The sequence below is a fragment of the Penicillium daleae genome (genome assembly GCF_028827525.1).
Source record: "Penicillium daleae strain IBT 16125 chromosome Unknown utg000001l_segment0_segment0, whole genome shotgun sequence".
Taxonomy (NCBI): Eukaryota; Fungi; Ascomycota; class Eurotiomycetes; order Eurotiales; family Aspergillaceae; genus Penicillium; species Penicillium daleae.
Genome location: NW_026623149.1, coordinates 1955019 through 1974199, shown reverse-complemented (window position 1 = coordinate 1974199; position 19181 = coordinate 1955019). Strand labels below are relative to the sequence as shown.

General features: G+C 50.1%; 5 protein-coding genes across 5 annotated transcripts; 2 read left to right on the top strand and 3 right to left on the bottom strand.

The window, feature by feature from the left end:
• Positions 1–2677: 2677 nt before the first annotated feature.
• Positions 2678–7491, top strand: N7458_000594 (uncharacterized protein; the record flags this gene model as incomplete). The annotated part of the gene is made up of 3 exons (XM_056903988.1): positions 2678–4721; positions 4784–6322; positions 6377–7491. 3 exons carry the CDS (start codon positions 2678–2680, stop codon positions 7489–7491), a joined length of 4698 nt encoding a protein of 1565 aa, XP_056771755.1.
• Positions 7492–10597: 3106 nt separating this feature from the next.
• Positions 10598–10840, bottom strand: N7458_000593 (uncharacterized protein; the record flags this gene model as incomplete). Its single annotated transcript, XM_056903987.1, has 1 exon — positions 10598–10840. One exon carries the CDS (start codon positions 10838–10840, stop codon positions 10598–10600), a length of 243 nt encoding a protein of 80 aa, XP_056771754.1.
• Positions 10841–12505: 1665 nt separating this feature from the next.
• Positions 12506–12706, top strand: N7458_000592 (DNA helicase recq5; the record flags this gene model as incomplete). The annotated part of the gene is made up of 1 exon (XM_056903986.1): positions 12506–12706. The coding sequence occupies one exon, from the start codon at positions 12506–12508 to the stop codon at positions 12704–12706; it is 201 nt and encodes a 66-aa protein (XP_056771753.1).
• An 833-nt stretch (positions 12707–13539) lies between these two features.
• Positions 13540–14796, bottom strand: N7458_000591 (glycoside hydrolase family 16 protein; the record flags this gene model as incomplete). Its single annotated transcript, XM_056903985.1, has 2 exons — positions 13540–13884; positions 13954–14796. 2 exons carry the CDS (start codon positions 14794–14796, stop codon positions 13540–13542), a joined length of 1188 nt encoding a protein of 395 aa, XP_056771752.1.
• An 894-nt stretch (positions 14797–15690) lies between these two features.
• On the bottom strand, positions 15691–18235 carry N7458_000590 (potassium ion transporter; the record flags this gene model as incomplete). Its single annotated transcript, XM_056903984.1, has 2 exons — positions 15691–16506; positions 16574–18235. The coding sequence occupies 2 exons, from the start codon at positions 18233–18235 to the stop codon at positions 15691–15693; spliced, it is 2478 nt and encodes an 825-aa protein (XP_056771751.1).
• Positions 18236–19181: the final 946 nt, after the last annotated feature.

Sequence of the window (19181 nt, the reverse complement as noted above, 5' to 3'; positions counted from 1 at the left end):
CTCTTCCTAAAGATTTTTGATGGAAATTGCCAACGTCTGGAGCAGGCTGTTTGACACACCGGCGCGTCGATGCCGGTCAAACTCTGTTTCGCTGAAGAGCCACCACCTTTCCCTCTCTGACAACAACAACTTCAACTGATATGCTGTTATAGGTGTCGATGGTCTTCGCATGTACGCTCATGCTTGCGAGATAAGCAATAGGAGAAAATACAACTGCCGAACAAGGCTCTCGGCCTCCTTGCAATCTTCTGCGTGGATCGTTCGGCCTTGAGTCGACTATAATAGAGCACTGGCTTCTTGGACTGTCATTTGTGGCACGTGAAGTCCTCGACGTCCTCCTACAAGAGTGCCTACTCCTCGCTCTTCGCGACTCGTCCATAACACTGTGCCTCCGGGTCCTCGTGGCACGTAGTCGAGCAGATTCGAAGACTAGCCATCAGAGATGTTTGGCCCAAAAAGCGTCAAGTCGTCTGTGTTATTAAGAATCAGGACCCAGTGAGTCTGTACTTCAATGCGGCCACGGACCGCTCCAAGTAGCTCTTTGCCGCCAAGCTCCTCAGTCAGGCCAAGTCTCTTCGCAATCACCTGGTGTCTTGCGTCCTCATACTTCTCTCAGAGCGATACAGAGAAGCCGAATATGCGTTGGCAAGCGCGAAATGGAGTGGATCAAAAATTACGCCGTTGCAAAACCACCGAGTGACGCAACGTTGGTGTCACTGGCCCAAAACAGTCCAGAAGCGCATCTGCAGCTGCTAGAGAAGTATGTCAGGGTGGCCCCTTTCCTTATGGACATTGCACCCATCCTCACTCGCCCTACATTGTGGCATGGAGACCTTCACTCCTCTAACTCATTTGCGGATGAGGGTCATATAACATCCGTCATTGATTGGCAAGGGTCGTGGGCGGGCCCACTCTACCCTTCAAGCTCAGCCATCCCCGCTTGTGGACTAGTTCGGGACGCTGGGTTCTAGATTCTCCTGCCACTAATGATACGGCGTCATCCCAGGAGGGGCTTGGTCTAGCCAATGTCAGCTTAGCGTAATCTAAGTGAGGCACTGGGAAAAAAAGCCTGTGTCTGGGGGTGGAAAACTGTTTTCGAAATCCACTGTAGTGTCCGACCAATCCCCATGGCGGACACGATTTGCGTGTGGAATAAGGCGTTGCTGAAGCTCGAGTAAATTCTGACACCTGAACTATGGACAGTGTTCCCAGCGGATACTGTACCAGTGCTAGTTCATAGAGTTGGATTAAATCCACACTTTTTCTTTGCTGGCAAGGTGAATACACCGGTCTTGCACCACTTGGTATATATCGTAGCCTCCGTCTTTGCCCTTAGTCTCAAGCAGAGAGAACCCGACGAGGGTCTTGACACCAAATTTGACAGCGATTCTGCTTGATATTGACTTTTTGAGCCAAATTGGGACATTCAAGCTATGAGAGCTGCTTTTTATTAGTTGGTCCCAAATCTCTCAATTATCGGCGCGAGCAAGGAGCAATAGCAACGACGCTGCGTTCGGGTCCCGCCTCTGGATTTCCTGATATGAGATTATCCATGTTTGTAGCATATTACCTCCCTGGTACTGGGGTTCAGGATACTCAGTGATAGAGCATAGCATGTGCGGCACATTTGCCAAAATTTTTAGCATACCGACTTCCCACGGCACTAGGCCTTAGGCACACAAACATACCAAGAAACCATGTGAAACCCATGTGTTTCACATAGCTAATTACTAGGTTTTTATAGCATATTACTAAGGTAAAATTCTGTTTTATAGCAGTATATAGCTATTTTAGACCTATATATAGAAATCATAAGACAAACCTAATCTTAAGAATCGAGATAAATGACAGACATGGGTACAAGTAGGTACATCTAAATGTATATAATATAGGCATAGGCCTAAGTACCGATAAGTACTCGCTATCTCGTGAGACTCGTGTTAAACACATTGGCTATCGAGAAAATCCCATGTGCCCAAGTCCGAGTCACATCGCACGTCAATGTTGGTTTAGATATCACATGAGAGAACGATAGGCAATGTGAGGCTCAGGCAAACCCAATAAAAATGCTCCTTATAACAGACCCTCATTACAGTAGCATAACGGGTCTAGACAGTTCCCGGCCTAGCTAGATTAAGTCAATCGCCAAAGCGGAACTAATCATCTATTCAGTCAATTACCGGAATACCATGGTCCATGGAATTGATTCTGTCTTGAGCATTCCAGCCAACAGACTAGAATTTTTACATAAGTACTTCTGCATTTTTACGTGACGTCGTAAGAGCCGTTTGCGGAAATTTCTAAAATTCAAAACTTAGTTATAACTTGATAACTCAAGGGTACCGATTTTGATCCCACATGTCCTCGTTATTGTAGACTCGAGAAATATCACAAAATCCTGCCAGGCATCGTCCAGATCATCGGAAAGGGTAGCTAAGTTTGAGAAATATGCGATCCATATGTTCTAGACAGATCTCTCCGTGAAACATTTGCGAAAAGATTTGTGGGCTGTATAAATAAATCTCGCAGCAATTTCTAATGCAAACCTCCCGTAGATTTTCTTTCCTTTACACACATCCATACCGAACAAACGAGGATATTCTCAACTATATTAGTGAAATCTCCGCAACATTCCCCATTAGTGACAAAAAGTCGTCCAACATTTTGGTCAGACAAGATGTCAGATAAGAGTGACATCAACAGCACGTCACCTAGGCGTGTGACTGTACGAGGCGCAGGCAAGCTTCACCGGTGCCCTTCACGAGCAAAGAGCATCGATTCATCGGCTTTTCAAGATAGCAGCGAAGAACTGTTTCAGCAGGCAGCAAAGAAAGGCGATCTTAATACTGTGGAGCGCCTTATTACTGATGGAGTAAACATCAATGCTCGAGGGCCAACAAATAATGGACGAACCGCCCTCCAGACGGCCGCACATGAGGGACACAAAGAAATCATTGAAATACTTATTCGGGCGAGGGCAGACGTCAATGCTCTTCCAGCGAAAATTAAAGGACGAACCGCACTCCAGGCGGCAGCTGAAGGGGGGTACGAAGATATTGTCGAAGTCCTTATTCGGGCCGGAGCAGATGTTAACGCTGCCCCTGCCGAAGTTGAAGGACGAACCGCACTCCAGGCGGCAGCTGAAGGGGGGTATGAAGATATTGTCGAAGTCCTTATTCGGGCTGGAGCAGATGTTAACGCTGCCCCTGCCGAAGTTGAAGGACGAACCGCACTCCAGTCGGCTGCGGGAAAAGGGCACGAAGTTACTGTTGAACGCCTCATTCGAAGTGGGGCTGAGGTAAATGCTTCTCCGTCGGAAAATGGAGGAGAAACTGCACTCCAGGCAGCCGCCGACCGGTGCGATCAAACTATTGTCGACTGTCTCCTTCAGGCGGGAGCAGACGTTAATGCTCCACCAGCTAAAGTTGAAGGGCGAACCGCCCTCCAAGCAGCCGCTGGACAGGGTGATCAAGGCCTTGTTAGTCATCTCATTGAGGCTGGAGCGCAGATTAATGCCCCACCAGCCGAAATTGGAGGACGAACTGCTCTCCAAGCAGCAGCCGAGCGGGGGCACGAAGCCATTGTTAGGTATCTTATTGAGGCAGGAGCTAATGTTAATGCTCCACCAGCTAATGTTGGAGGGCGAACTGCACTTCAGGCGGCCGCTAAAAGAGGATACAAAGCTATCATTAAGTACCTTATCCTAGCTTCCGCAAATATCAATGCTCCTCTAGCTAAAGTTGGAGGACGAACCGTACTCCAGGCCGCTACTGAGCAGGGAGATGAAACTTTAGTTAACAGTCTTATTCAGGCGGGAGCAGACGCCAACACTCCCCCAGCCGAAGTTGAAGGACGAACCGCACTCCAGGCCGCCGCTGAGCAGGGAGATCGAGATATTGTGAATTATCTTATGAAGGCTGGAGTACATATCAATGCTCCTCCGGCCGAAGTTAGAGGACGAACTGCACTCCAGGCAGCTGCCGATCGGTGCGATCAAACTATTATCGACTGTCTCCTTCAGGCGGGAGCAGACGTTAATGCTCCACCAGCTAAAGTTGAAGGGCGAACCGCCCTCCAAGCAGCCGCTAGACAGGGTGATCAAGGCCTTATTAGTCATCTAATTAAGGCTGGAGCGCAGATCAATGCCCCACCAGCCGAAGTTGGAGGTCGCACTACGCTCCAAGCAGCAGCCGAGCGGGGGCACGAAGCCATTGTTAGGTATCTTATTGAGGCGGGAGCAGATGTCAATGCCGCGCCAGCCCAGGATAGTGGACGAACCGCACTGCAAGCAGCCGCAGATTGGGGTGATCCGACTCTTATCGACTACCTTATTCAGGCAGGAGCAGACGTTAATTCTTCCCCGGCCGAAGCTGGAGGCCGAACTGCGCTCCAGGCGGCAGCCGAGGAGGGACACGAAGATATTGTGGACGTCCTTATTCGGAGTGGATCTGAGATAAATGCTTCTCCATCGGAAGATCGAGGAGAGACTGCTCTCCAGGCGGCCGCCAAAGGAGGGCATGAGGCTGTTTTTAAATACCTCATTCGCGCTGGAGCAGAGGTGAATGCTCCTGCATCGGAAGATGAAGGACAAACTGCGCTTCAAGCAGCTGTTGGATTAGGCAATCAAGACCTTGTCAATCACCTTATTGAGGCTGGAGCAGAGGTCAATGCCCCCCAGCCCAAGATAGGGGGCGAACCGCTCTCCAGGCAGCCGCCGACCGGTGCGATCAAACTCTTATCGACTGTCTCCTTCAGGCGGGAGCAGACGTCAATGCTTCCCCAGCTGAAGTTGAAGGACGTACTGCTCTCCAGGCAGCCGCCGGGCAGTGTGATCAAGGCCTTGTTAGTCATCTCATTGAGGCTGGAGCGCAGATCAATGCCCCACCAGCCGAAATTAGAGGACGAACTGCGCTCCAAGCAGCAGCCGAGCGGGGGCACGAAGCCATTGTTAGGTATCTTATTGAGGCGGGGGCTGATGTTAATGCTCCACCAGCTAATGTTGGAGGGCGAACTGCACTTCAGGCGGCCGCTAAAAGAGGATACAAAGCTATCATTAAGTACCTTATCCTAGCTTCCGCAAATATCAATGCTCCTCCAGCTAAAGTTGGAGGACGAACCGCACTCCAGGCAGCAGCCGAATGGGGACATAAAGCTATTATCGAATGCCTGATTCAAGCAGGAGCAAACGTTAATGCCCCTCCAGCCCAAGATGGGGGACGAACCGCACTCCAGGCTGCCGCTGAGCAGGGAGATCGAGATCTTGTGAATTATCTTATGGAGGCTGGTGCATATGTTAACGCTCCTCCGGCCGAATTTAGAGGACGAACCGCACTCCAGGCAGCGACCGGACAGGGAGATCGAGTCCTTGTCAGTTATCTTATTGAGGCTGGTGCGCATATTAATGCACCCCCGGCTAAAGATAGAGGACGAACAACACTCCAAGCAGCCGCCGGACAAGGAGATCGAGGCCTTGTTCGTTATCTTATTGAGGCTAGAGCGCAGATCAATGCCCCACCAGCCGAAGTTGGAGGTCGTACTGCGCTCCAAGCAGCAGCCGAGCGGGGGCACGAAGCTATTGTTAGGTATCTTATTGAGGCGGGAGCAGATGTCAATGCCGCGCCAGCCCAGGATAGTGGACGAACCGCACTGCAAGCAGCCGCAGATTGGGGTGATCCGACTCTTATCGACTACCTTATTCAGGCAGGAGCAGACGTCAATTCTTCCCCGGCCGAAGCTAGAGGCCGAACTGCGCTCCAGGCGGCAGCCGAGGAGGGACACGAAGATATTGTTGAATTCCTTCTTCAGGCTGGGGCAAAGGTCAACGCTTCTCCAGCCAAGTTTGGAGGACGAACCGCACTGCAGGCAGCAGCCGAATCGGGTAATCAACCTCTTGTAAACCGGCTCATTGAAATTGGGGCATGCGTCAACGCCCCCAAAGCCGAAGTCGAAGGACGAACCGCGATTCAAGCAGCTGCGGCAAACGGCCATACTCATGTTATACATACCCTTCGCAAAGCTGGGGCGGAAACAGATTTAACAACAATGGATTTTCGAGGCGATGACACACTCATCAAAGCTGCGACGGATAAACCCAACTCTGATCATCACGTTCGAAGACGGTTGATTGTTTGTTGTGATGGCACGTGGAACAGAAACGATACCGACGGTCCTCTTTCCAACGTCGCTAGAATTTCACGTTGCATAGAAGATTTGGACACACGAAGCGGCGACCAAATCTTCACCCAAATCATTCATTACCAGTCTGGGATCGGAACGAGTACGAACTTGTTATATGACTTGTGGGAAGGTATATTCGCATCGGGTAAGAATACATCGAAGCATACCAGTGGCAGGTGACCCACTGACCTATTTAAAGAGATACTCCGAGCCATACGAGATGCTTACGGTTTCATTTGTGATAACTACTTTGACAAAAATGATGAAATAATACTTATTGGGTTTTCTAGGGGGGCTTTTACGGTTCGGGCAGTTGCCTGCTTAATTCAAAAAATCGGTATCCTGCGACGGTACGGCAGATACTATCTAAGTGACTATCTGACTTACTGGGAGAACGAGGTGGCACGTCCTGGTAAAATGCCCCCTTGGGTAGCATGGCAGTACAAAAAAGAGAAAGAATTTTGGGGAAAGAAAGGTCTCGAGGATGACCTCCGAAAATTGGAGCGAGACGGCTTATGCCTGCGACACGTGAATATAAAAGTCTGCGCGGTCTGGGATACTGTTGCGTCTCTCGTGTCGAAGAATGTTGATTTGGGCCAGTCGGAGCCTTGCCAAGATATCGAAAACACATTTCAAGCATTGGCCCTTGACGACCGCAGGCGTCCATTTAGTCCGAAAATATGGAGACGAAGAGTGAATCCTACACGAACATTGAAGCAGTGCTGGTTCCGTGGAATGCATGGGGATGTTGGTGGTGGCGCCAACAAGATCTCAGGACTCTCGGACCTTTCCCTTGCTTGGATGATATCTCAATTACGCCCCTTTGTTCTTTTCAATACGACAAAGGTACTGGACCTCGTGAAAGACCCAGAAGCTGTACGTCTTGGGAAAAATAAGAAGATCGAGGATCCCAGCATAACACGGCGCGCGTTTGAGCTACGCGATTCAATACACTGGATTTACTGGTTATTATGGGGCCCTCAGGACAGAAACCCTGGTTGGTATATGCCGAAATCTTTGGAAACCATACATTTCTCCGTCCGCGCGTTCTGGGGAGAGGAAAGATATCTTGGGCCTCGGAAAGGGAAACTAGGTACATGCCAGTCATTAAGTGACTACAGGATGACGCAAACCCACAATACGTGGTACTGGGACCACAAAGAAAGGGGCTCCATACAGGAGGACAAACCATACAAAGCAGAACACCAAATCTGGAAGGCTTGGAAACGATTGTGGCCCTTGAATTCAGACCACGCAGACAAACGACGCGTGCTTCAAATCCATCGCACTCTACGAAAGCTATGGCGAAGATGAGTACTGCTTATGTTTGGAGGATATCCATATATCTTCCTGTCGTTTCGTGATTTGACAACAAAACCAAAACTTCATGAAAAATATCCTTGCCAAAAGTAGGGTAATTCACTGCACATAGTTAACAAGGCTCACCAGCTGAGCCCGGGAGAGCTTATAGTGTTTTCTTCCTATAGGGATCCTGCCAGCAGTGCGGGCCTAGTTCACAGGACCCAGGACAACACATCAAAGCATATGCTCTTTCCAGGCAGGCGGCTCTCCGGAAGCTGCTTCCTCAGCATAGATCTGTTGGTCTCGCTCTTGAAGCATTCGCTGAGTAGCAGACGAAGTGCCTCGTTTATCAGTCGTTTTGCCGCCTACGTTTGAGCTCAAAGCGTTCTCCATGTAATTGAATGAGATAACCAGTCTCAGTTTCTTGCCAGCAAGAAAAAGATCTCCCCAACCCGAAAGCTGTTCTACAGAAATCCAATCAACGTCGGTTCCATCGAACCTCAGAGTGAAGCCCTTTTGCCGAGTGGCGGGAACGACAACAGACGTGTCATCTGATTCAAGTTTTCGATGCGGATACTTTCATACAAGTAGCTCCTTGAGCTTTGGTTGCAAAAATTGCCTCCAGTGAGATCGAGAGGCTAGAAAAAGACCTCGTTCTGTATCTTTCGCCACCGTTCTGTTATTGAGAGTGACCTTCCACTCGATCAAGTAGTGGGTACAAGTCGGTGGATCCTCGTCATATGTTCGACCTTCATCCCAGTCACCGAACTGTACAGTAGTAGGGAAAGACTATTATTTTGCGAAGCAGTTTGTTGTGAAGGCGCGTAATCGACAAAGAAGATGGGATCGACGTTGATTCAGCTTATGTCGGATGGAGAGGCTGGTGACCAACGCAAGCTGCCAGGTGTTGGTGCATATTGTGATGTATCGACCCCCGTGTCAAGTGCCATGCTTTGTTGAACGCCATAATCGAAGATAATGGCTAACGAGAGAACTGGAAATCATTTCTTGGGCCTACGGTAACGAGGTGAGTGATAATTAGCTGAGGCTTACACCATCAGGAGCCTTCGAGGGTATTGTTCGCATGCAAACCGCCAACTAGTTAGGATGGTCGTTGGCCGCTAAAATCACTTGTTGAGGTTCTCTGGGCCGAAGAGACACCTCGCAAGTGATGACTAGCACACACGGCACAAGGGAGAAGGAGAAGGAGAAAGGTCTCCCGGTACTCCGTAGATCATCAAGTTACTTAGCGCCAAGTGGCCTTCCCCACATGATTTGCAGAGATCCCCATAGAATTCCATGGAATTCCACGGGCCTTTTTTTCATAAGCATAATATAATCTTATGTCACATCGTACTGTAACATACACAGCGTATCTTGCTGAGGCGCCAGGGCATTGATCCCTCCGCCCTTTCAGGGGCCTCGCCTAGAATGTTCTGAAAAAATTTACAGTATTTTACAGCGATCTTGAAACACGATACACTTCAATACGTGATACAGCCGAGTAGCTGTCTTTCTAGCTTAACCAAAGAAGGCTTAGCGGATACTCGGGTACGAGCCGAGAAACAAAGCCAGTGTGTTCTTGGGGTAATCTGTTTTCGAAATCGACTGTAAGATTAGAATTAGAATCCGAGTGACTGGGACAGGTTCCCTAAAACCAAAAAAAAAAAAAAAATGGTAACTTACTCTACGTACAGTATAAGGGAGACGAGACCGATTCTCTTCCTTTCCTCAAGATTGTTATAAACTATTCGTGGCCTAGCTAGATTGAATTATCTCTGAGGTTGAGCTCCTACTCTTCCTGGTCTTGTCGGCTATGAATTGGCCAAGTGGTGGTTTGCCCGCCAACTTCGCAATTTTCTAACGTTCTAAATCGACATGCATTCATGGTGGTACTGCCGCTCGAAGATGTCCGTCGACCAAATCAAACCAAATTCCCTTATATCCAGACTCTCGAGATGCTCTGATTTGCTTGATGAATCCCCGAAGCCTTGTTGCACACATGCCCTGAACAGTATATATACACACTCTGTCCCACAGATCCTCGCACGGCTCTTCGATTTCGATCATGGCAATTGTCAGAGGGAAGATCACAGGCAATGCTGCCGTCTCCTTCGCAGCCGATTGGGCAAATAACGACAAATACGAGAGTATACCATTTGCAAAATCTCTAGCTGTCTCGTCTTCAACTCCAAGGGGATATCGTAGCCGATGGATTATTAATAATGCAGCGAGACGATACACATTCTCTTGCGTCGTTATCGCTAGGCGTTCATGTGGTTCATGCTCAATGAATAAATGAGGTGGGCTAGGAGGTTTCCACTCTATGATCGTTTTCTCTATATCGGCCAGTCGACTATCGTAACCTGATAGTGATTCGACTCCAATATCGAGAACTTCCCTCTTCATAGCATGGCTGTATTCGCAGAGATCATAAAGAAGGGGGAGAAGTGTTGCGCAGACACCCATATAAGAATGAATAATTATGGGCTCTGTGCTAGGGAGTCGGATGATAGGGATGTTCCGGCGGACTAAACATTCGACCGTGTCGATCAGAATCGGAGTCATGATCGATGTGCCTATAATCCCGAAATGAACTAATCTTGGTGCCCAGTCCTTGGTCGATATAAGTGCGCTTCGCAGGATTGAATGGGCTGTAGAGGAATCGGTCGCTGTGAGTACGTGGAAAAGGTACAGTATATAGCCTAAAAAGAGAGCGCAAGCGGCATCGGATTCTTGGGTAATCTTCACATTCCGCAGGTATTGCAGTCCCTTTGTAGCTTTAACCATATCGGGCTACATTTGGCGCATAACGAGCGATCTTTGATGCCGCATCATTAGCCCCAAAAATGCCAAGTATGGCTCCGCGAGAGTTGGTTCTGATAGGCGTAACATAGTAGAGACTGACTGTTGAGCCACAGGAAGAAAGCTAGGCCCTAGTAGAAATGGCATGCATATCACACAGAACTTTTCGGGGTCCAGCACTATACGAAAGGCGTCTGAAGCTGTTTTGAGTATGATCGGGTATGCGAGTAGTATTTTAGGCCCCAAGGCCACCACGTCGCTCCTTCCTAGCGACCACACTTCTTTAGCAGAATCAGTGGACGAAGTGAGATCACTAGATGACAAGCTTGATTTGGAGTGTCGACTGAGGGGGCCAAGGGTGGTGTAACCATTGTGAGACATGGGCTTGCTGCGTGGTTGTGGTTGTGATTGAGAAGGCCCGAACTGTCGCCGTGAGTCGATGCTCCAAACCTGCATGTCCCCATAGGGAAAGGCCTTCGTAGCAGGCCTGCGCCCCATACGCCTGCAATGCCGGGACGTTGAGCATGCGATTTTGAGGCGACGACACCTCGTACATGGCTGATCATTGCTGGCGAACATACATTTTTCTTTACTCGTGTAGCACTGATCGCATGCCTTTATACCCATGACCTCTAGACAGCAGAAGCTAGCCAAATACAGAGGCAAGCCAATCGAGATCAGGTTGGCAAGCAAACTCGCGAGAAATAGAAACTGTGTGGTTGTGTGGGTTGAGACGTGAGAAGACGCGGAAAGGTAGGAAGTCCCTAACGCCCGCTGCATTTCTGGGCTTCCCCCAAGATTTATTTACCCGTAGGCCGATCACGGCACGCCAAGGTGCAAATAGAATTCCCCTTGCTTCTTTTGGACCAAATGACCCCTTTTGTCTTTCGCCCTAGCTTTAGATAGCCCTGCAGAGTATTAAGGAATGGGCCTATCTACCGCTGATGAGGTACTTGCGCTAAAGTATCGCTGTGACTGGGTACCTTCCTAGCGGACTGTTTTATATTGCTTTTGTATAACAAATAGTTGTTCCGATGGAGGCCTTCCCCTTGGCTGGCAGCGCTAGTCGTCCTTTGGCGGTAATTTTGAATGAGAATTTTTATTAGCATACCAGCCCTCACCGCTTATTACTCGAATCTGTCTCGTGATCAAGCTAGGACTAGGATGACCGTCATAGAATGGATACAGTACAAAGAGGAGTTTCATATGACGTAGCCCCTCTTGTCTGGCATTTGCTCTCGGGTCGGGCCTCATAGGACTAATTTCCTCTCAAGAGGATCCTCTCAGGAGGATTAACTTCTCAGAATAAAGGTCTTGTTCCGGGGTTTCCAAGTACCCTAACTTTCCAAAAAAATCTACCCAAAAAAATCTACCCAAAAAAATATTCCCGTCTACATCTTCCTACAACCAGGCCTACAAGAAGCACTGCATAGTCCAAAGATAGACTCAAGACATGCTGCTCATTTCATCAAGTCTTCCAAGAGCTTCCTCCCGGGGCGGCATCGCTCACATCTGTAATGGCCTCTTGTTTCGGGCTACATAGTACCCATATCCGCCTAAAAGGTTCCTCATGGTTCCCTTGGCTTCACAGAACGAGATGGCGTGATTGAATCTCCTTCCTCTTCTATCCTATCCAGCGCTCGGGAAGCCATTGTTAGAAGTTGCCTCTCCTTGGTGAGTCAGCCTTTAGCGACAAGTTCCCGCTCTTCGTGCTCAGAAATCACGAATATGGAATTCTCGCCGTCGGCGGTGGCCGCACGGAAATATTGGGCCGGTCTGAGACTTTGAAGATATACATCGTACAGTGAATAGCCTGTATTTAGTCCACGTCGAACAACAGCGGTGTTCACAAACCCTACTAACAAAACGTACCCGGAGCTAAACCAGAACAGTACTAGCGCCCGCTGGTATTCAGGGGCAAACCCGCTGGTATTCATAACTTGTAAATAGTAATAACAACACACGATACCATTACCTTCTTAACCTCATCTTGACCTATGAACCCTAAAATATGCCCCAGTTCATAATTAATACGTCACCCTCCTTGGTTGGTGGAGAAAATGACATCTTTCCGTCGTATGTTAAGGTCTTGCGTGAATGGCGGGTGGCTCTGTGCACTACCCACGGTAGCTGCTATACCCGCCAGAATCTGGCACGCTATCTACTTGAAAAACATCGAACACCAAGTGATCGGCAGAGGATAATTGAATCTAGCACCTAAATGCAGGAGGTAGCGGCTACGAACAACGATACGGTGCAGCCACCCGATGGGACGGAGGAGATTTATGGGCTGCCGACCGTGTTTGGGTATCTCTGCCACTTTGAACGCTGTGACTTCCGCACGACAAGTACGGACCGGATCCGACAACACTACAATCAGCGGCACCAGTGGCAGGTTTCCCGCCAGGGCGCGATGCCATAGTACTAGGCTTATGTTCAGACATTGTTTTCCCAGTCGCAAGCTCAACGTTATTTTGCAGTAGTTCTGGCCGACCAGGTCCACTAGTCCGGTACCCCACAATATATATATCTCCACGCTAATATTAAGCTCAAGCACGAGAAAGATATCGATCAATCAACATGGTAGCATTTGACCAAAACAACTAAGCATGAGAGAAGGAAAGAAGGGAAGATGGCGGAATGGCGAGAGAGCTATCTAAATAGTAAATGGATGCCTTAGGAACCAGGCATCAATCCTGCTGACGATCGTCACAGCTAATGCTCCGGCGAATGCTCTATCTCGACCCATATCCCGTCTCCCCCCACTCCTGTTCTAGATAATCCATGGAATCAAATTATAGGACGGTACTAATAGAGTTAATCTTAGCTACAACGAGATTGTGTAGAGACCGCACGGCATGTCTCCGAGCTCACGCCGTGGATGAGGCGTACTGGCATTTATATCTATCTCCTAGGGCTAGAGCTTAAAGAACTCGGTCCTAGCTATTACCTCCCTAGGGTGCAGGACGAGCCGTCTTTATTCCTGATCTGTGAGAGTATCGGACGGGTTCTAGAGAAAACGATGACCGTCTCGTGCATGACTAGAACGTAGAGGCCCGTGCCTTAGCCGGCGTAATACACGACTTCTCAATACCCTTACGCGGAGGGAGACCTCCTAAGATCCCATCACTGAACTACAGAACTAGCAGTCATGGTATCACCCAACCCTAGCACAAACCAACATAAAGGTATACATCCCAAAGCAACATGTCATACAAGCAACCCCCATCCCCCATCCCAATCCCCCATTATGTCCTAAATCTCCTGAAACACTCTAAACCCCCCAAACTCCCAAAACGCCTCCTCAAAACTCCCCGGATTATTCGCCACAAAGTCCGAACAAGTCTCGGGGCAACTATACATCTGCGCATAATACTGCGGCTGCGCGGCTAATTCCCCGCATAAATCGATATTCGCGATGATACTCTGGTTCCGGAAGTGACTGGCGATGTCGCAGTCTGTGCTGGGGAAGTCGGCGAGTGCGGTACCCCAGGTAGACGGGTTAGGGGTGAGGGTAGGATTGGTGAGATCTGCTGGGATTGCGGTGCGCGGGAAGAACCAGGCGCGGATTCCTGCTGTACGTAGTTCGAGGGCGTAGACCTGATTTGCAGCGTGTTAGTGAGGGTGTCTCGTGTATAGGTGGCATTGAGGTGCGATGTTTGTACTTACTCCGCCGCCATTTTGGTTGAATTCCTGTCCGTATGTGGACGAGTCGCCCAGCACACCACAGCCAGCATTGCCATCGGTACTGTTATTGCACGTTGTATGTACGGGGTCGCCCGTTTCTTTCCGCTTCACATCCATATTGCACCCCTCGGTCGTATGAAGCGTGATCTCGTTGCCGTGCGAGCCCTCATTATTTGACTCGAGTACGTCGATTTCCCCGTTCATCGGCCAGTTATGCCCATCCGTCAACCATAGAGCTGGCCAAGTCCCACAGCCATACGGTGTGTGGATGATATCAAACACAAATAGTCCCGTGTCGTAGGTAGCTTTGGACTCGATGCGGACCGAGTTACGACCGCCGACGGCGCGGGGTGTGAACGAGTCGACGCGCAGTATGGCCGAAGTATCACTCGCATAAGTGAGATTGAGATCTCGGGCTGCGTGATGATTGACGTAAACCACGAAGCCGTCTGTCGGATCCTCGTCGGAGAAGTAGTGGAATTTGTCGAAGAAGGATGTCCCCTGGTATGTATCGACCAGCCGGTAGTTGAGGGGTGTATAATCTGGATATCGGTTGGCTCGGACGCCCATCACCGCGCCCACGACCGTGACAACAATCACCACTGCTGCTAGCACTGCAGTGGTGAGGATTTGTCGGCGTCGTGACCATCCTTGCGGGTGATACCATGGGTATACTCTGGTTTTCCGCTCTGGAGATTTGGCTGCCCCGGTCACCGTTGGCACGATGGGTGATTTGGGGATTTCCATGGGGTCGAGCTTGGGGATTTGCGAGGTAGCCCCGCTGTAGCGATTGGCGTGTTCTGGTGGGAGACGCCGGTCGTCCATGTTTGGTAGTGAGTAGAGTTGTGAAGTATAGGATGGTACACGCGAGGAGCTTGTATTTGGCTGTGTTGGAGACTGGATAAACGTTGACCAGGGGAGCAGTGTGTTCAAAAGAAGGGAAATCTTTTGGAGACGTATTTGATTTTAATTTTCTTGTGATTGTGATGGAATGATATCATTGTCGTCTCTGGTATGCTGGCATGCGCTAAAAAAGGTCAAGTGCCGATCTTTTAAGGAAGGCCCGTTTGTGATGCTCCGACGCACGGTTGGGGGTCGGAGAGCATGGAAAAGCTTAGAACTTTAGTTAGACGGAAGACGTAAAACATTGAAGAAAGTCTATCACGATAAATTGTCAAAAAATCCATGCGCATTGTCAATTAATCTGTGAATGCTTCTCATGGTTCTATATGGATAACCTTCTCTATTCTTGTACTGTCTTGTACTATAGTACAGTTGATATCTTCAGATCCAGCGTCTGATAGCAGAATAGCCTGTGGACGATACCATGTCTCGTTAGAATGATCAAGCAAAGAAGAGTATTTACGCTCCACGAAATAAAACGCGTATCTCCCGAGTGATCTAACAGGAATAAGCTCGGCGGCCGCATTCAGCTAGGAATGCGGACGGCCCACACGTGGAAGACACCTACGTCATGTCCCTGACTGATAGGTACAGAGCCCGACGAATGCAGAAATACATTAAGAAGTTTGATCAAAAATGGTTCATGGTAGAGTGCTTGGGTAAAAGTCCAAGCGAGATATTGAAACAAAGATTCACGATCCAAGGACGTGTATGCAGATAATTCGCCAGAAAACGCCAAAACCTCTATAGATGGTAGATGAATGTACAAAAGATGACAAATGTAAATACGAAGCAACGCCGGTCTAGCTCTAAGAGTTACCGGACCGACCGAACGGTCGACAAGCGATGCACGAGATTATCCCCGTTCGGCGCTGGATGAGTTTGCCAATCATGCGATTCGAGGCCCGTCGAGAGCCCGCCGTCTGCCTGTGACTGCGAATAGCTGCGCGATCGTGGCCGTCCGAAAGACTCCGCACCGCTCAGATTCGATGCTCGTCGGCGCATCCGCCGTTCAGACTCGGCAGCCTCGCGGCGGTTCAATGCGTCGGATGGCAATAGCACGGCACGATCCAGGGCATAGGGCAGACCACGGTGACGACCACGGATCTGCATGGCAATGATGACCAACTTGGAAACCACGTTGAACTGTCCCGAGAAAGACGTGTTGACACCGGGGTATCCGAATGACAAGCCCACGGTACCGTAGGCCGACACCACCTCGAATAACACGGTGAACAATTGGAAGCTGTAGTCGCTCGGGCTCTGCAGGCGACTACCTTCGGCGATAGAAATGATGAACAGTCCCAAGAAGACGTACCACAAATCGAAACTCAGCTGACGCCGCAAGTGAGCACCGATGTAACTGGGAGCAGTCTGGGTTTCCTCAACGTTCTCCTCTTCGTAGCCATAGATTCCCAGACTCTTTTCTTCGTACACGTTCGTTCGACGCATGGAGATGGCAATGGGGAACACGGAGATATACATCATGATCAAGTATGACACTTGAATGGCCGGGTGAAGGTCCGACAGACTGACAATGCCAAACCCGGCGGTTCGAGTGGCCACGGCCTGGAACAGACCATCGAGCACTCGGATGCCGGGTGGCAATGCAGTGACCACTGGGTCATTTAGCTGCAAACAAACCAAGTTAGCATCATTCTCCATTCGGAGTTGGAAAGCATATGGTAGAACCACTCACATCTAGAATGATAAAGAAGATCACATCAATGGCATTCAGAGCCACCAGAATCGCAAACAACCACCACGTAGCATTCCGAGGAAACAAAAGAGTAAAGCATCGACGAGGGTGATCAAGGAGGAACTTCAACTCCTCCCACAGCGCGGTACCTTGTCGTGCAAACTTTGACAGAGTCCAAATCATAAGTCGCAGCATGCACGGGAACCCGGTGTTACCAATGACAATCAGAAATGACAACAAAAGCAAAGGGAAAACCGCTCTCTGGAACGAATACATCGAGTCCGGCGTCAGGGTGAATCCCAGATCGTTAAACGCAGACGCGGATGTGAAAATTCCCCACCATGGCCGTCCAACGCCATCGGCAGTCACCACAGCACCCCAAGTATTCACCGTCATGATCCAGCCAACCATACAAATCAGGCCGAACAGATGGAAGCCAACATAATACGAGATCAGCACCACTGCGAGGGTCTTCAGCGCACGATATTCAATCCCACCCAGCTCGTCGCGCTGTTCCTCAGTCAAATCCACAAAGTTGGAGTTTCGCGCGACGGTAGCGTTCCAGCTCAGGTACGGCTGGGTGGGCCGTTCTTGTTCCTGGGTGAGCGATCGGAAAATGCCCCGAAAGGTGTTCTTGGTAGTCGCGGGACCCAGTGCATTATCCTCCACATCCTTGGTCATGGTATCGCGGATCGTTGGCCTCGTATCCAGACGGGAAAAAGTGTTGCCGCGGGTGCGGGTGCGTGTGATATCCGGCTCGTTGATGGTAATGTGCGGTCCGTCCAGCGGACCAACTTGGTCATTCTCACCGGAATCTGCCGAGCTTCGTCGACGAATCGATCGCGGACTCGATGGCTGTTGTACCGGGTCACGTTCCTCTTCCTCGCCCTCGTCCAGTGTTTCGGGAACTCCACCTCGGTCGTACTCGCGGGGACTTGGAATGCGCAGGGCGCCTTTATTTTTGCGCTGATTCTCGAGGAAGGCAATGTGATGCTCGGGACTCAGCTGGGTCGGTACCCGCAGACTTCCCAGTCCGAATCGGCCTTCCACGGTGGGGTCCTCCGTATCCTCCGAGCTGGACCGTTCACTGGGCTTTTTCCCATCGGGAGACTCGTCATCCGTTTGGGGCTCGGTGAACTGGGCGGCAGGGTTGGGGAGTCGACTCCCTCGAGCATCGCCAGCGTTGTTCCGTAGCACCACGATCGAGCGACCTCCCACCCCTAGCTCGGCACGATTCACCTCCCGAGTCTCTTTATCCTGAGTGACTGTGTCCATGCGGGATCGAGTCGAGCGCAAGGCGCGCGCATCCCGCGCCACGTGTTGAAATCGCTTCTCGAACCAGTATAACCGAATAAACACCAGACCGCTGTGGATGAAAATCGGAGTGCAAAGTAGGGTAATAAAATAGAGCACGATCTGTTGATATAAGTACATCTGGTTGAGGTCAATCGTGTTCAACCCGCTCTGGGTGGAGGCGCCGGCGGCATTAAAGAGGGCATCGATGTAGGCCATGTTGCCACCTGCAAAGACGATGACGGAGCCGACGATCACCCATGATATGATATAAAAGTAATGTATGAATATGAAGTTGAGATGAAGCTGGTTCAGCAGCGGGACCCGCTGCTTGAGGTCGTTCAGCCGGTGGATCAAAGGCGAGAACATGGTCAATGGAATGCGGCGATGACGCCGTCGTTCCTAGGCGGAGGCCACAATCCGCGGGAGGTTGAAGAAGTGGCGGCCGGGGGGGTGGGATAGCACGCTTGTTCGTCGAAGGAGGGGGTTTTCACTTGTCAGTCCTGATTTCACGGCCAGGCCAAAGTTAACTGCCGGCGCTGGACCTGATTAGTCTTGAAAAGGACGCTTCGCACGGATCCGGGGGGGGGTCATACATGTGGGAGCAGTGTCGATCGCTGGCCAACGGAGACTTTTTTCGTGCAGGGCAGCACGAGGCGGGCAAGGCCGGCGTTAGCCGCGTGGCATTGGGCCACACTGAAGTATCGGAGAGGTCGAGGGCATTCCTGATGAGGCGGAGGAGGAGGTGGTTGTAGATGGAGGAGTCAAGTCGAGGTGAGAAAAATAAGTCCACCGGAGAAACGAAGCCAACCTTAACGCCTGAACGTGGTGGCCACTGGCCGGTCGACCAAACACCAAAAAAAACTTCGCAACCGGCCGACGGTACGGTACCGAGAGCGTTAAATTACGGAAACCTGCCAAAACCGTGCACTGCCGATCGGTTTGGGCAAGCGGTAAATTACCGACCAGTAAACCAGTCCGCCAAAGAGAGCAAGAAATGATGGCTACTAATCGACACAAAAGAGAGTCATGAGATTGTTAGATCCTCAGTTGGACTATCAGCATTCGCAAGGAGATCCTTGATCTCTACGTGTCTCTATTTGTACCTCGGTGGCCCGGTCTAGATCGAATGCTGGGGCCGAGTGTAGGGTCCCCAGCCGACTAGAATCAAGTTATGGTGAAGGGAACAAGTGAACCACTCACAAAGAACTACAAGGAGAATTCGATACACACCATTCCCAGTAGCTCGGAGTACTCCGTAAGACTGTGAACCATACCACATATACTGTACTTCCGGCGTACTGTACTGGTAATA